The sequence below is a fragment of the Erinaceus europaeus genome, chromosome 18, assembly GCF_950295315.1.
Source record: "Erinaceus europaeus chromosome 18, mEriEur2.1, whole genome shotgun sequence".
In the NCBI taxonomy this organism is placed as follows: domain Eukaryota; kingdom Metazoa; phylum Chordata; class Mammalia; order Eulipotyphla; family Erinaceidae; genus Erinaceus; species Erinaceus europaeus.
This window is the reverse complement of record NC_080179.1, coordinates 6,055,633-6,073,646: the sequence shown is the minus strand read 5'-3', so window position 1 is coordinate 6,073,646 and position 18,014 is coordinate 6,055,633. Positions and strand designations below refer to the sequence as shown.

Sequence of the window (18,014 nt, the reverse complement as noted above, 5' to 3'; positions counted from 1 at the left end):
TCAATGTTTCCATTTTATAAATAAAAAAAAATTTTTTAAAGATCCTGGGTCCACACTCCCAGAGGGATAAAGAATAGGAAAGCTATCAGAGGAGGGGATGTGATACGGAGTTCTGGTGGTGGGAACTGTGTGGAACTGTACCCCTCTTATCCTATGGTTTTTGTCAGTGTTTCCTTTTTATAAATAAAAAAAAAGAAAGAAAAGAAAACTCAATTTCTTTAGTAAAATACCCTGAGAACAAACTTTGGAAATCTGCCAAACATTAGCAAAGATTTGAGCTAGTTTGGGACTGAGAAATATATATCAGTAGTCCTTACTCTTGGACATCAAACAGACCCAGTCCTTCATAAGCAAAGACGCTGAACACCTCCGAAAACTTGGCCACCTGGCAGAGACTTCACTACCTGTGCTCCCTTGTTAACCCATGACCACTCAGACTCTACTCACCACCAGCACTGGAATTCAATTGATTGTTACCTGCTCAATCTATCCGCTATTTATATGCTTTTCATTATCTTGCCTATTTTTTTTTTACATCAGTGGCAATCATCTCATCTGAAATTTTCCTACTGATGTGTGTCTTTCGCTAATTAGTGAGGCTTTGATAGAAGTTTCATTACTTAATTACTGCACCATGAGTACAGGAAAAAGGATGAGATAGATCTCCTCCATTACTTTGCCCATTTATAGCCATTTACTTGTATTCACTACTGCTTTACTAATGCATCAGACTTTCTTCTGATTAGTAGGGATAAAGCATGTAGTAGATTCACCATAAACATGATATCTTTGTTTATATTTATCATAAAGCTATCGATAGCGATTGAGGAGGGCCCAATCATAACGTGCTAGGTCAACACATCTATAAGAGCTTTTATATAATTTACTATCTGACTTTTGTTAATAATTAGTTTTTAAAGGAAAAATTTAAGAGGACTGGCGTAAGGTTCCTGGTTCAAGCCCCAGTCTCCCCACCTGCAGGGAAGTTGCTTCACCAGGTCTAAATATGTCTACCTATCACTCCCCCCTTCTCTGTCTTCCTCTCCTCTCTCTATTTCTCTCTGTCCTGTCTAACAGTGATGACATCAATAAAAACAACAACAATAACTACAACAACAATAAATAACAACAAGGGAAACAAAAGGGAAAGTAAATAAATATTTTTAAAAAACACCGAGGTTCAAGTCCCCGATCCATACCTTCAGGGAGAAATCTTTGTGAATGGGTGATCCTGGCTGCATGTGTCTCTCTTTCCCTCTCCCTCGCTCTCTCACCCTACTCTCTTCATTTCTGGTGTCCCTATCCAATAAATTAAGATAATAATAAAAATAAAGTAAAAGAGAGAGGAAAAAGAGAGAGAAGTGCAGCCCTGCTTCACCACTTGCGAAGCTTTCCCCCTGCAGGTGGGCATGAGGGACTTGAACCTGGGTTCTTGAGCATTGAGATGTATGTGCTTAACCAGGTGCGCCAGCCACTGTCTGGATCTTATATCAGTGTTCTTTTAGGCCCTCTGTATTAGTAGATGTGATGTGATAGAATATATACATTCTGTGAATACTCAAAAACATTTTTTATTAGTGAAACTAATGTGTGCTTACCTGATGCCTTTTTGGCTTAACACATTTAACACATATGTTGTGAAGAGGGGGACAGTTTCTAAAATGAAAATATGCTGTGAAGACACAATTTCATTTACAAACACACACACATGCACACGCACACACATACATGTATTCTTCTCAAAGTCTCCTAGATTTGATTAATATCTTTTCTAAGAAAAAAAAGTCTTTAGTAAAGCTTGCCAAACCTAATTCTCCTTGATGAGGTGTTCCCACAATCAAGTTGAATCTGTCCTAAAGTTTGTCAGAATGCATCTCTGTGGTGGATTTCCTAACAAAAAATTACTACAACTATAGACCTGAAAAAAGTCCACCAACTTCCGCTGAGACAACCATAGCCTCAAGTGGGTGCTCACACAAGTTGTTGGGGTGAGAGAGAGTGTGAGACTGAAGCCCAATACGGGAATCCAACACTATGCAGAGCTACTATCCAACTACATACAGTAAGCAGTGAAGGAAACATACAAGGCAGGTGGTGAGAGAAGGGACCTACATTTTTATACTCCTTGACAAAGGGGCTTTAGACTTCTGAATTTCAAGCAAAGACATACATACATACGTGCACACACACACACACACACACACACACACACACACACATGAAAACAGGGAGCATTTGTAACCAGAAGTAAGCCCAAAACCCACCCTTACCCCTTTGCCATCAAACATACAAAGAAAAGCCTAGAGACCATAATGATTGAACCAACTGCTGGACAGCAATAACCAACACAATCAATGCATAAATACAAAAATAGAAGAAATAAACAGCAAACCATGATATATCAGAAAAGTAAAAAATGAAGCAGAAGGACTTCAAGAAATTATAGATGTAGAGAGAGTATCATAGAAAGACTACAGAAAGAGTACTATGAAGATTTCCCAAGAATCTAAACATAGTATGGAGAAACATACTTAAGAGTTGAAGGATTATTTCACTAAGGAATTAAGAAACACAAATAATAACTCAGAACAAAGTTCTCTAAGAAGCTATAAAGCATAAAAGAAATTCAATCAAAACTACATGGAGTGAAAGACACTCTGAGTGCAGTTCAAGCTCAGGTAAAAGGCTTAGGAAGTAGCCTCACTCATGCAGAAGAAAGAATTTATTATCTAGAAGTAACAAGTAACCCACTTTTTCAATTTAAAGATAAGAAAGAGCAAAGGCTTAGAAATAAAGAAACAACTCGCTGTGAAATTGCATATGCCATCCAAAGGTTGAAATTAAGTGTGATAGAAGTATCTCAGGATGAGAACAGGGTCAAAGGATCAGAGACCATTTTCAGAGAAATATTAGCTGAGAATTATCCTTACTTAGGCAATCTTCAGAATATACCTATTTGAGAAGAAGAACACACACTCAGGACCATGAATGCAAGATGAGTAACACCAAGGCACATCCTTGCACATCAATCAGAAATTATGACAAGGAAAATTATTAGAAGGCTGATAGGAAAAGGAAATAAATTACATACAAATGTACAGTTATCAAGTTTGCATCAAACTTCTGTTCACAAACAAAATACGAGGAAAGAGTGGAATGAAATATTCCAAGTACTAAAAAACGAAATTCCAGCCACAATTTTTAGCCCACAAAACTGTTTTTTAAATATAAGAGAGAAATAATGCTATTTTCAAATATCCAAAAGCTAAAGAAATTTGCTATTCTCAAGCTCACCTTATAAAAATTATAGATGAGTCCCATTAGCAAGGAGGAAAAAAAGGAATGCATGCTGTGAGCTGAACAGCAGTAGATTAGAACTAAGAACACATTAAATATAGGAAAGAATAATAAAGCAAGAAAAGGAATTAAAGGACATAGCAGTTCTATCAACTGTTTGTTAATTGAGATCAAATTAAATAAGACTTTCTCATATACAAAATGTTAGTTATTACACTTATAATAACTTCAATAAAAACAAGGAACAGAGAATGGACATAATCAAACCACACAGAGCAACAAATACCCTAAATGTGAACGGCCTAAATACACCTGTCAAAAGTCTCAGAGTCGCTAACTGTATGAAAGAGCAGGAACCATACCATAAATGTCTTCAGAGAGCACACGTCTAAAGAGACGATAACTGGAAACTTAATGTCAAAGGCTGGAGTAATCTATCCAGAGATAATAATTGACAAAACAGTGGAGGAGAGCTATTCTGGTTTCTGATAAAAAGAGAGGGACACTACATAACTTACAATGAATTAATCCAACAAAAACACAAAACCATCATAAACATGTATATGTGTATGTGTATGTGTATGTGTATGTATATGTATGTCCCAAGGACAAGTGCACCTAAAAATATAAAACAATTACTTTGGGAGTTGGGCGTAGCACAGCCGGAAAAGCACAGGTGGCACAAAGCGCAAGGACCTGCGTGAGGATCCCAGTTTGAGCCCCTGGTTCCCCACCTGCAGGGGAGTCGTTTCACAGGCTGTTAAGCAGGTCTGCAGGTGTCTGCCTTTCTCTCCCCCTCTGTGTCTTGCCCTCCTCTATCCATTAATCTCTGTCCTATCCAACAACTACAACATCAACAAAAATAACTACAACAATAATTTTAAAAGGACAACAAAAAGGAAATAAATAAATATTCTGAAATATTACTTATTGAACTTAAGGGACATATGGACAACAACACAGTAAGTTGAGGGAATTTGAAAACATCACTCCCAGCAGAGAGATCATCAGGAAAAGAAAAGAAGAAAAAACAATCAATAGAAGAGTGACCTTACATGAAACCATAAATGATATGGACAAAATCAGTATACACAGAGCATTCCATCTCAGAAGAGAGAAACACACATACGGCTGAAGTACACATGAGACGTTGGCAAGGAGTAAAGAACAGGATCCACCTACTACATGTCTTCAGAAAACACACATCCAAAGACAAGAGAAACGGAGACACAGTGTCCCGGCTGGAGCCGGCTATTCCCAGATACTAAGTCTCAAAATAAGGGAAGGGACCGCTGCTCTGCTTTGTGATAAACCAGATGTTCAGGTAAAGGAAGGAACAGAGAGGGACATTACACGATGGTCAATGGACTAACCCGACAAAAAGACGTAACCTTCATAAAAATATATGCCCCAAACTCAAGTGCACCCAAATATATGAAACAAGTACTTACTGAACTTAAGGGAGACATGAACCATAACACAACAATAGTCGGAGCCTTTTATTTTAATATTCATTTATTGACTGATTGACTGATTGATTGCTTCCCTTTTGTTGCCCTTGTTGTTTTTATTGTTGCAAATATTATTGATGTAATCATTGTTGGATAGGACAAAGAGAATTGATGAGAGGAGGGGAAGACAGAGAGGGGGAGAGAAAGAGAGACACCTGCAGACCTGCTTCACTGCCTGTGAAGTGACTTCCCTGCAGGTGGGGAGCCAGCAGGGGGAGGGGCTCGAACCAGGATCCTTAAGCAGGTCCTTGAGCTTCATGCCACCTGCGCTTAACCCGCTGTGCTACCACCAGACTCCCAACAGTAGGAGCTTTTAACACAGCAATCACAGCGGACAGATCATCAGGACAAAAAATTAATAGGGGGATAGTGATCTTAAATGAAACCATAGATAAAATGAACCTCATCTATATATACGGAACTGTCCACCTCAGATGAGATAAACACGCATCCTCTCAAGTACACATGCAACATTCACAAGGAGCGAATGTTGTGCTGGGCAAACTGGCGTCAGCTTACTTATTCCCCATCTTTCCTATGTTCCCTAAATGTCCTAAACAAGGGCATGGATTTCAGTGTGATGGAGCCATCTCGTTCAAACAGAGGAAGAGGTTTTCAGGCAAAGGTGATCACAGATTTTTCCAAATGGATATGGAAAGTGTCCTAAAGGTCCTACAGATTTTATTCAGTAACTACTAATCTCTAGTCACCCCCAGAAACACAAACATTTAGGGTCCTAGGGCCGTACATATAAGGACCACAGCCAGGTCCCTATGATATTAAAGGTATCAGCTTTTCTACCATGAAGGGGAAGACCTGTGGCTGACCTCCCATGGCCCCTGCCCATCACTGCCCCGCCCTGGCCATCGCTGCCCCGCCCTGCTGCTGTGACCTCTTGGGGGCCATTGTGACCAACCAGAAACCTATAAAAAGCCGCGTCTGAGGTGGGTTTGCTGTCCATATGCCCTGGAAGCTCTTGGTAGTGACCTGTGGCGGACTCCCCAGCTAGCTTACGCACCACCACTCAACTCGCACACACTCGCTCTCGCTCTCGCTCTCGGTTCTCGCTCTGTTGATTCCCCTCTCTCCATCCCTGCACTCTACCTGATACCCACTCCCACTCCCCACTCCCCCTCTCCCCCTACCCCACCCACTACTCCCCCCCTTCTTTTCTCTCCTCTTTGCCTTTCCCCCCTTCCCTTGTTCACCCCCTCCCCTTAGTTATCTAGGATAGCCCTAGCGCATTCTAGTCTGACTACCCCTGTTTTGGGTAGAGCCAGTAAGAGTAGAAGGTAAGTTAGAACTCGGTTGTTGTTTTTTGGTAGTGACAGTCCTAGCTTAGAGTTCCTAGTTAGTCCAGTGAGTGTAGTTAGGTCTATGGCTCGGCCTAAGACCTCTCCATTGGGAGAGGGAATGGCCGAGGACGACTTCTGTGTCCTGAGCACCCTTGGGGCCGGCAGCTTCTCTGTCGTCCTGCTGGCCCGCCATCTTCAGAGCGGCAGAAAAGTTGTCATCAAGAAGATGAAGATGCTGGGGCAGACAGGCCTGGAGATGGCGCGTCACGAGTGCAACGTCATGCGAGGTCTGAGCCACCCCAACATCTTGCCCCTGCTGGGCACCATAGAGAGGGCATTCCAACTGCAGCTGGTCATGCCCTACGTGAGGGGGGGAGACCTGCGGGACTATCTCTGCCGCAAGGGCCCCATGAGGGAGGAGGAGGCCAGAAGGGTGTTCCGCCAGTTGGCCTCGGCTATGGAATATTGCCACGCCAAAGGAATCGCACACAGGGACCTCAAACCTGAGAATATCCTCGTGCAAAGCCTGAACCGCATCAAGATCACGGACTTTGGCCTGAGTGGCAATTTTCTCCAGCATTCCATGGACAGCCTGCAGGGCACCTTAGGCTACATGGCGCCCGAGATAGTGACGGGGGGCACCTACGGCCCCGGGGTGGACATCTGGAGCCTGGGGGTGGTGTTGCATGAAATGGTGAAAGGTCACCTGCCAGAGGAACGACCCATCTGGACTCTATTCAGAAGGAAGCCCCAGCTCTCCCAGGAGCTCCGACACCTTCTGCACCGCATGCTCAACTCTGACCCCAAGGAGCGAATTGGCTGGCCAGAGATCCTGAGCCACCCATGGGTGACCCATGGCATGGGACCCATGGAAGCCTACAGGGAACCCACCTCCTCCGATGAACCAGCCCCAGCTGAGCAGTCCATTCCTTCCAGCCTGCTGCCAAGTATGAAGAAGAGGGCCAGCAGGAGCAGGAGCAGGAGCAGGAGCAGGAGCAGGAGCAGGAGCAGGAGCAGGAGCAGGAGCAGGAGCAGGAGCAGGAGCAGGAGCAGGAGCAGGAGGAGGTGTGTGTCTGCCCCAGCAGCTCTGCGCACCGGCTCCTGGGAGCAAGACGAGGCCCAGGAGCCTGGCCAACCCTCCAAGTGCTCCAGTCTCCCTGTCTTCAGGTCCACGTCCACCCCCAGCCTGGCCCCCCCAGCGGTGCCTCCCAACACACCACAAGGCAGCTGCCCTGCCTCCGGCCCCTCCCCCTCTGCAGCAGCCCCAGCACCTGGGGAGAAGAGCTGCCCCCCCTCGGGCCAGGGCGCACAGGCCAGCAGCCCCTCTGCCACCTGGATCCCCATCCGCCATGGGGCAGCCCGCAGGCTGCTGAACTGTCTCCTGCGGCTTTGTTGCAGTTGCTGTCTGGGTCCCCACAAGGGTGGCAGGACACGTGTCCACCCGCTCAGGACATGAGGAAACAGGGCCCCTCGCATGGCCTGGTGAGTTAGTGGGCATGGGGGAGGAGGTCACCCATAAATGCAGATCTCAGAGGCCTGTTGTCTCCTCTGCAGGTGGAGGCCGAGAGCTGAGAGAGAGATGCTCCCTGCATCCCGCTGAGGCCAGGGCCCCTGCTGCCTCTGAACTGTCTGCCGCTGAAGACCCCGCTGCCCCAGAGAGGGCCTCCCAGAATGTGAAATAAATTATGATTATGCATTAATAGAATGTGAAATAAATTGTGATTTTGCATTGGTCTCCTTTTGGTGCTTTCTTTTCATTTGTGTCCCTGGGGGTCACCCCAGCCACAGGTCCTACCCAGCACAGCCCACCTGGCTTCCTGCCCCAACCTACAGTCTGCATTCTCAAGGGAGGGGCAGCCAGAGCTCACAGTGTCTGGAGGCACCGAGCCTGCTGCACACACACATCACAGTGGCCATGACATGCAGGCCTCCCTCACTGATGACATGGCCTCTGCTTTGTCTCCAACTGAGCTTCCCCCAAAGTCAGTGCACTTTCTCCCTGGCTGTGGCTTGTGAGCATCTCCATCAGATTCCATTAGCCTGGGATACTGAATACATGTTAGCAGGGCTCAGGGGTAACAAACCCAGAAGCCAGACACATGAGCACGTGCCAAGACCAGGGTTTGACACAACCACCGAGCCCACCTCAGAGGAGAAGCTTCCTGAGTGGTGGGCTAGTGCTACAAGTGTCTCTACTCCCCTCCTAGGCTTGGCTGAATTTTTGGTTGTTTTTTGTTTGTTTGTTTGATTTTATCACTGCCCTTGTCTTCATAATAAACTATCTCAGGCCTATCAAAAGGTGCTAAGCCAGTAATTAAAATGTTACAAGTTCATACCTGAGGGAGAGATTTCTACAACGGGAGTAAGATCAATGTACAGCAGGAGTCTGTTATTCCTGCTGTGTAATGAGAGGACCATGGCCCTACAGAGAACGTCCATCACAACCACAGGGTTGAAAGACACTCTGAGTGCAGTTCAAGCTCTGGGGGAAGGCTTAGCAGGTAGAGACGCTCATGCAGAAGAGAAGTTCTAGTCTAGAAGGAAGAGCTAACCCACATGTCCATGCAGAGATGAGGGAGAGCAAAGGTTTAGAAAGAAGGAAGCCATTCTGGGAAATTGCAGACTCTGTCAAAAGGTTGAATGCAAGTGTGACAGAAATATCTGAGGATGAGGAAGGGTCAGACAACTAGAGACCATCTGAGAGAAATTGTAGCTGAGAAGTGTCCTCACTCAGGCAATCTTCAGAGGATACCTATGCCAGAGGCAGAGCACACACTCAGCGACATGAATGCAAAATGCCTAAGACAGAGGCACATCCTTGTAAAATTATGAAACCTCAATGTCAACCTCCACAATCTGAAAGGTTCTAGAGAAAGGAAAGAAGTGCCATACAAAGGTAGACTTATCAAGTCCCCATCACACTTCCTTTCCCAAAGCCAAGACACAAGGAAAGAGTGGAATGACATATTCCAAGTACTAAAAAAGAGGGCATTCCAGCCACTCACTTTGTAGCCTGCAAAGTTGTTTTACAAGTAGGAAGCGGGGAAAATAACTGTCTCTTCAAATATCCAGAAGCTACAGGCATTTGATATCCTCAACATCGCCTTAAAAAAAATTATCACTGAGGAAGGAGGAAATTGCAGACTGTGTAAAAAGGTCGAATATAAGTGCAAATGAATGGAAAGGAACAGCAAAATGGAAGACAGTAGAATGATAGACTTTTCCCGCATATTCTGGGTAGTGAAAGGACCCTGGCCCTACAAAAGGGTCTTTTTTCTGGCCTATACTTAACCCTATTATGTTTTAGTTTCAGGCAAGGTCATGTCTGTGCTGTCAGAGGGACATCTAAATTGATTCCAAGGAGGGGTTTTTCTGTGTCTCGGGCAACAACAACAGGTCACATTATCATGGACACTGAGAGAAGCAGCTTTAAAATTAGGTTCTGTAATGCTATCAAGTAAATCGTATGTAAAGTGAAATTTATTCATTTATCATGCTTCTTGTCAATGATAAGGAAAGATAAACTTAAATAGTTTTTTATTTGCTTTCCAGACAAAGACCAATCATCAGTTCTTTTGGGGCCTGTTCTTTATTCAGGATTTAAATTTCATACTTGCTTTAGAAAATATCCAATATGTATATTTTTGTTACAAAGTATCTTTTGCTTACATGTCTAGCCATATTTTATACTGAGTGTTGTCAGTTTTTTAAAAATTTTTATTTTTTTATTCTCTTTTGTTGCCCTTGCTATTTTATCTTTGTTGTGGTTATTATTGTCACTGTTGGATAGGACAGAGAGAAATGGAGAGAGGAGGGGAAGACAGAGAAGGGGAGAGAAAGATAGACACCTGCAGATCTGCTTCACCGCCTGTGAAGCTACTCCCCTGCAGGTGGGGAGCCAACGGGGGACTCGAACTGGGATCCTCATGCTGGACCTTGCACTTCGCACCCTGTGCGGTTAACCTGCTGCGCTACCGCCAGACTCCCATGTAGTCAGTTTTTATTTTATTCTAGAATAGTTTAACCTTTTACCACCCTTATCTACCCTAAGTCACAAAGGGTAAAGTGAATGCGATACTATGTTCACTTATTTTCTAAGAAATGATAGCACCCTAACACAAAAAAGTGCGTCACCACAATGAGAAGAGCAGGGGTCTCAGCATCTCGGTCTCTATTAATAAAGAAAGGAAAAATGGCCGCTAAGAGCAGTGGTGTCATTCTGCCAGCAAGGAGCCCCAGCAATGACTCTGTTGGCAACAGTAATAATAATGGTGGCAATATTTAGAAGAATTTTTAAACAGAATATAGTGTTATATGCGTTTTATAGTACTTTGGGTATTATATTTTAGAAGGACTTACACATTAAATATTTAAAACAGGGAAATATCAACACACACATACTTTGTTACTGATTCTTTCTATACTCTCAATCATTTGGGTCACAGGTTGTTTAGTCATATCATCAGATACATAGTTATATTCTGCCTTTTTTGATAGGACAGAAAGAAGTTGAGCAGGGAGGGGAGATGGAGAGGGAGAGAGAGTCAGTCATCTGCAACACCTGCTTCTAAAGCTTTTGCCCTGCAGATGAGGACCTGAGATCGAACCTGAGTCTTTGGGTATGATAGTATTCCTTTCAAACTGGTGCACCACTGTGGTCCCTGTGTATCAGATAAATAGATCTTAAACCAAATAAGTGGCAGCAATGTGGTCATTGTTTCAATGAAGAAGACAAGAGCCTTTAAAAAGGAAACTGTGATGATAATTTGAGTTAATTCTCTGGCAGGAATTTATCAATCAGATGAAACATTCAGTGGATGTCCAGTAGAGGGAATACAACTGAAATGACTATAATCCTCTATACAAGTCATAGAGGCATCACAAATATTTACATGAACTCATGCTTAGAACTGAAGTATGCTATGCAGATACATGCAATCTAGATAAGACTAGATTTTCATTACAGAAATCATAGTAGTTATGTGATACTCATCTTCCTATGCATGCCATTAAAAGGTCATTGAGATATAGATTATAAAATGAATTTATTAGATGTATGAATTGATTTGCACTTAGACAATTTGCTACAATCACTTAGAATTCATATAAAATCTAATTAAAATTATTAAAGCCACATGTAAACAGATTTAATAATTTGAAGAAGATGGCAATAGTATGATGACTACAGTATCTCAAGTCTATCAAGTAAACTCCAGTTTCTATGGCTGGAATCTCGGCCTGTAGAATTCCTCTATATTTTTCCTAATAAGTGACCCTTAAACTGTAACTCCTTAGAAACAGCAGCATACTTCTGAAACTCCTTAGAAATATAGTTTTTTTTAGATCTCACCCCAGTTCTAAGGAAAAAGAAACTGAAGGTACTGATCCAATAATCTGCGTTTTAATAAGCTCTCCAGATGTCTTCAATGCTCCCTAACATTTTAGAACCCCATATTCCTTGCAATTAAATTTCACCTTCCTTAAGACATACCCCAAATTCTCAACTACAGATCTTCAAACCTTTGAGAATGTTTCATCAAATCCACAAGCTTTGTATTAGCTGTGATTAAAACATAGTGTGTAGTAACTGATTATTTTGTGTCTGTCTCTATTTGTATTAATATTTAAATAGGTATGGGCACTATGCAGCAATGACTTTTAAAATTAGTTTAGTATAAAAAGCTGCTAATGAAACATGACAAAAGTTGTTGAAATAGGGTTTCAGCATTGAACAAATATGACACCACTGGTCACTACATTATCAACAATCAATACTTTTGTTTTTATGTATCACTTGCATTTTTCCTTGACATTTTCTTTAAAATTTGAACTTTGCAATAAAGCTGGAGCTTCTTACATTTCACCTAAACTGGTTTTGACTTGTAATATTTAAATATTTCCCTTTTAAGTTTCAAAAACAAAAACAAAAAGAAATGTTTAAAAATATTTTCAAGTAGCATGCTCTTCACTAAAATTAGATATTTTTTTAAATTATGGAAAATATAGGTACTCTAAAAAGAACTTTCTTAATAATTTTCCAGCTCAACTATGTTAAGTATTTTCACATATTTAATATGCAAAGTATATATGTAGTGTTATATAAATAACATAAGTTTATATAACTAACATATAAGTATTATATGTTATAAGTAATTTCTAAGTATATAAGTAATTATATATGTATGGTGAGTATTATATGTTAAGTATATATATATATATATATTAAGCATATTCACACGGAGAATAAAAATTGTTACTTGGTAAACAATCTCCATCTTTAAAATTTTTTTATATTTATTTTCCCTTTTGTTGTCCTTGTTGTTTTTCATTGCTGTTGTAGTTATTATTGTTGTTGTTATTGATGTCGTCATTATTAGATAGGACAGAGAGAAATGGATAGAGGAGGGGAAGAGAGAGGGGGGGAGAGAAATACAGACACCTGCAGACCTGCTTCACCACCTGGGAAGCGACTCCCCTGCAGGTGGGGAGCCAGGGGCTCGAACTGGGAATCTTATGCTGGTCCTTGCGCTTTGCCCCACGTGCGCTTAACGCACTGAGCTACCACTGACTACCTACATTGAATTTTTATTAATAACATTTCAGTATTATATTCCTCCATGAGGATAATTTCTGGAACCATCTGTTCCACCCCGGTTCCATGGCTGCCAGTTCTTAGCAACATCGCCCCGCCAGATATTCGTCGGGATGCGGCATCATCTAAGTTCATTTCCCACGTCTACGCTCGACCGGACCTGCCAATATACGCGGAGATCTTCGCCCACCCTGTCCGACGCTTGACTTCTCGTCACCCAATCTGGTCCCCTACGCCTACACTGAACTTCTCTGTTCCAGACTCTTGGAAACAGAGTTGGCAGTCAGCTGAGGTCAAGAACAAACACCTCATCACAGACCCCTGCGAGCGTCAACCCGGCTTTGACCTGGCACGTTATGATCGGGCCCTCCTCAATCGCTATCGAACAGGCCATGGCCAGTGCGCCGCTATGTTCCATCGCTGGGGAGCCAGAGACGACCCGAACTGCCCCTGCGGCTCCAGACAGACTATGACCCACATAGTCAACGACTGCCACCTCTCCAGATTCAAAGGAGGTCTCGAAACTTGACATCAGGCTCAACCTGACGCTGTTGACTGGCTACGGAAGAAGGGCAAACGCTAGAAGAAGAAGGAAGCTGATGTCTCTAGAGATAAAATGTTCATTACCTGATAAAGAAAAATTGGGTGTATCCAGTTATCTTGACACCATCACTTGTTGGGATATCGTACAGATGTGGTTGAGTTAGGCAGGACCCACAAACCACCATATGTCCATGTGAGTGTTATTATTTACATATCAATCTTTTGCCTTGTTTTAAAGTGACTCCTCTGCCACCATATTACCCCCTCAGGGTATCGCCCATTCCCAGGTGAGCTGAAACCCTAGCAACTGTTGCTATGGAAGCTGTCTACCTTCCCAGAATGCCTTGTTTTCTCCACCCCCTTTCCTAGCCAATCCTGTCCCGACTTGCCACTTCTGGAATTCTCCCATAAAAGCGTCTGCTGTTTGCACTTTCTCTTTTTTTTCTCTTCCAGGACCTGACCCAGAGAAGGGCTGCTAGGCATAGTGAGAGGTGGCCATTTTGCTAGCTCCACGTGGCCTAAACCACTCTGCTCTTGCCCATTTCTGGGGTGTCCATGTAAATAAAGATTTGTGGTCCTGCTCCACTCCGGTCTCTTCTTTCTCCTCCTCGATGCAACCCGACAATTACTTGCTACCAGTAGCACAGAATAAAATATGAAAAAAATATTAGATATCACAGATAAGGTTAGTTGATCTAAGAAAAACACTAGACAGAGTACGTACACAAAAATTTCTCCTGAATGGGACCTCAGAGAAAGAATCTGAGATTTAAAAAATGAGTAAAAAGCCACTAGATTTTGTGAACTGTTTACCTTAGAATCAGGACATTTATTCTCTCTAATTTGACAAAATTGTTAAAATGTTTTCTGTACTTCTGTTTTAGTAAATATACCGATTTTTTTTTTTTTTTTTTAGGGTAAATGCAGTTTTAACTAAGATTCTGAGTTTTTACTTTCAAGGACATCTGGAGTCTTGCTGATCATCTTAACTTACTGAAATTATAGTCAGGGGGCACAACTGATGTCTTCAATACTTAAAAAAATGCCTCTAGTGATTAAATATACTCATTAAATATACTCATTTCCCAAAGTCTGGAAAACCCTTTTAATATTCCCTCTGGTAATATTAAAGTGCTGAATTAGAGGACTTCTCTGTTCTCTAGCCAACAAGTTAAAATAACCTCAGAGTAACTAGATACTATGTACTTTGTAGCTCAAATATGGCACCTGTTTGTTCTTCAACAAAGCTGTCCTCTAAAGGACTCCTGAACTCCTTCTTTCGGAGCATAAGTGCTAAGAAAGAAGGCTTAGTACTTTTTCAATATTTCAAGAATTAGGAAGAGTTAGTTCTACTGCCATATTAGTTTAAGAAATTCCTCTTTCTCCAATATGTTCTTTGGTAAGTTCACATTAAGTTATAGGCACACATAAATAAATCATTTTCATAGCAATATGAAACACAAAATGGTACCCACCATCATTCAAATGATGTGGGGAACAACATTCAGTCTAATAAAATAAATCCTAAAATATATTAGTCTAAAAATTCCAGGATTGACATTTAAGATAATTTTTTCTGCACTAATCCATGACTCCTCAGTTAAATTTCCAAAGCAAACTTAAGGGAACATGAATGAATAAGATTTATAAGAGGAAAAAAGGTTGTTATGAGGAAAACAACTAAGAACTGGAAAAACTATCCCATTATGTTAGCTGAGGAGAACATGTAAATATACTCATTTTAGGAAAATTATTTCTTAAAAAAATGTGTGAACCTATCTGTCTAAAGTAAAACAATCTGTTGTGTTTAAAATTTAATAATAGTCTTTGACTTTGAGTAAAAAATAGTAATAGTATTTGACTTTGAGGTAAGCTTGGTTTAAGAACCTATAATTTTTAAGAAGTACATGTTTCATCTCCATTCTGTAAGAAGTCCCTTTATGGGAGTCAGGCGGTAGCGCAGCGGGTTAAGCGCAGGTGGTGCAAAGCACAAGGATGGGCATAAGGATCCCGGTTCCAGCCCCCAGCTCCCCACCTGCAGGGGAGTCGCTTCACAGGCCGTGAAGCAGGTCTACAGGTGTCTTTCTCTCCCCCTCTCTCCATTTCTCTTTGTCCTATCTGACAATGACATCAATAACAACAAAAATAACTACAACAGTAAAACAAGGGCAACAAAAGGGAATAAATAAATAATTTCAAATATTTTTAAAAGAAAGTCTCTTAAAAAAAGAGAGAGAGAGAAGAAGAAGTCCCTTTGTTTGGGTGGTGGTTTCTTTCAAGAAGCTTCTCAATGTTTGTTTTTGTTTTTGTTTTCCTTGCAATTGGACTTGTGTCATACTAGATGCCTAGAAAACTTAGATGGAAAAGAGTTCTGCCAATATTTTCCTCTAAATATCTCATAGTTTCTGGTCTAACATCCAAGTCCTCAATCCATCTGGAGTTTATTCTTGTGTGCAATGGAAATGTAGTGCTTCAGTACTTCTTCTGCATTTTCTAAACCCAATTTTCCCAACACCATTTGTGTTCTATATACATTATCTGCAATAGTATGCCTGTCATGAGACCATAAGCTCCCAATACAAAGAGGAAGATAAGCATGAAGAAATGGAAACCACAAAATACAATGAAAAAATAAAACATCAGTGAAAGTGTTAACCTAATCTTTAGCAAATAAAGAAATTTATCCTGGAAAAAAGTCACACTGAAGTTGGAATTTTTATTTACTTCAGCAGTTGAACCATTATAGATAGACATTATATAGTACATTTAAAATGTGGAAATGGTTAAGTGTTGAGTTTGGTAACTTGACGTTGACTAGAGAGCTTGCAAAGGAAAAGAAACACAATGTGTAGAAGTGAAAGGGAGAATGAACAGAAGTACTCCGGAGTTAGGAAGAGATTAATTTGTGATCTCTTATGAATGCCACACCAAGGAATCTGCATCTCACCCTTTAAAGCATGCGAAGTCTCGGAAAACTTTTTAGATGAGAGAAAATGTGATTTGATTTTCATCTCTGAAAGGGTATAAAAGTATTTTTAAATTTTAATTTTTTAAGGGTATAAAAGTATTTTACCAACACAATTCTCCACAGAGCTTGGAACATTCCTTAAACGTGAAAAATGAAAATCAGGTAGTAGGTATCTTATTGGTTCATTTAATTATACAACAAATTACAGTTGATTCTAGTAGTTATTTTCTATACAGTAGTTGTGAACATGAAAGTGGTGAATGAGTGATTGATCCTAGAGGAAATACAGAATTAGGTGCCTGCAAGTCTCTGCTCACAATTTGTTGTGTTAATTCTCAATTTATTAGCTTGTTCTGTATATAACTGACTGAAGACATACTATTTATATGCATTGCTATTCAACACTAAACTCACAATCAACAGCACTCACTGTAGCTTATCCTGAAACAAAACTCACCCAACACATTTTATCTGAGAGAAGCATAGAGATTTTTTTTTTCTTAAGAACACTTGACAGCATGAAAAGTACTTCAAATGGTAAGTTTACGAGTAAAAAGTACATAAATAAAAGTAGGCCAACAATAGATTGTAGGATAGCTTAAAAAATGAAATAGCTGTGTCTTGACCTTAGTTAAGAACAGGTGTATTGCCTCTCTGCACAGACCTCTGAAATAACAAAGGGACTGTGCATATTGACTCTGGTGCTCTGCATTTTAGCAAATAGGCCATTTAGCAATTATAGAATCTGCAAATATTAAGAATAGGCAGTATATTTACAATTGCTAATTGCAAGTAGACTCTGTTTAAGAACCATTTCCCACTAGAGGAAGATAGAAACAGACTACAGTTATAGATTTTCCTGCCAATGCCTATGTCTAGCAGATAAGCAGTTATAGAAGCCAGAACTCCCACCTTCTGCACCCCAAAAAGAATTTTGGTCCATACTCCCAAAGAGGAAGAAATGATTGGGGAAGATGACCAAGAGGACTCTTAACTCCAATTCCATCAGGTCTCAAAGAGAGAAGAAGGAAGAAGGAGAAAAAAAAAAAGGGGGGGGGAGGTGGGGAGAGGGGGGAAAATGACATATGACATTCAGAAGTAATAGCTGTGACTTAGGAAGATCAAAGATCTAATCGATAGGGTTTACAGTCAACAATATTTATACACCTTTCCCTTATTTGAGAGATACTCTATTTCCTGACTCAGCTTTCTGGTCCTTTTTCCAACCGTGACACCATCTCCCCAGACAATAACTTAGGTCACCTGCATGTTAGATGTCAGGCGCAGGCAAAAACTGATAACGTCATGAGCACTTTGGAATACACCTAAAATAAACTAGTAGCTTTTTCCAAAACAGAGCCCCCAAATCTTCATCCATAACATAACAGTTTTTAAGTTCATGAGTAGTCAACAATTTGTTCTGCATTCCATCTTAACTCTTTTTCAGCCACCAGGTTCCATATGATACCATGATGCCAACTGGACTTCCCAAGGGAAATGACCCCACCAAAAAGTCCTGGAGCCCCATTTCCCCAGAAGACAGGCTGGGAGTATGGATCGACCTGTCAACGCCCATGTTCAGCAGGGAAGCAACTACAGAAGCCAGACCTCCCACCTTCTGCATCCCACAGTGACCCTGGGTCCATACTCTCAGAGGGACAAAGAATAGGAAAGCTATCAGGGGAGGGGATGGGATACGGAGTTCTGGTGGTGGGAATTGTGTGGAGTTGTACCCCTCTTATCCTATGGTCTTGTCAGTGTTTCCATTTTATTAAAAAAAAATTTTTTAAAAAGGAAAGGAAGAGAAG

The 18,014-nt window shown here is 41.3% G+C and overlaps 1 protein-coding gene across 1 annotated transcript; it reads left to right on the top strand.

The window, feature by feature from the left end:
• The first annotated feature begins 6,221 nt into the window (after nucleotides 1-6,221).
• Nucleotides 6,222-16,992, top strand: LOC132534355 (uncharacterized). The gene is made up of 3 exons (XM_060178281.1): nucleotides 6,222-6,779; nucleotides 16,294-16,368; nucleotides 16,924-16,992. The coding sequence occupies exons 1-3, from the start codon at nucleotides 6,222-6,224 to the stop codon at nucleotides 16,990-16,992; spliced, it is 702 nt and encodes a 233-aa protein (XP_060034264.1).
• Nucleotides 16,993-18,014: the final 1,022 nt, after the last annotated feature.

What these genes read in the sequence shown, in the direction of transcription:
- LOC132534355 (XM_060178281.1), top strand. Translation starts at nt 6,222, where the DNA reads ATGGCCGAGGACGACTTCTGTGTCCTGAGCACCCTTGGGGCCGGCAGC. An exon ending in TGGACATCTGGAGCCTGGGG is followed by an intron (nt 6,780 to 16,293) that starts GTGGTGTTGCAT and finishes TAATTTTTTAAG; the next exon opens with GGTATAAAAGTATTTTACCA. An exon ending in ACGTGAAAAATGAAAATCAG is followed by an intron (nt 16,369 to 16,923) that starts GTAGTAGGTATC and finishes TCTGCATTTTAG; the next exon opens with CAAATAGGCCATTTAGCAAT.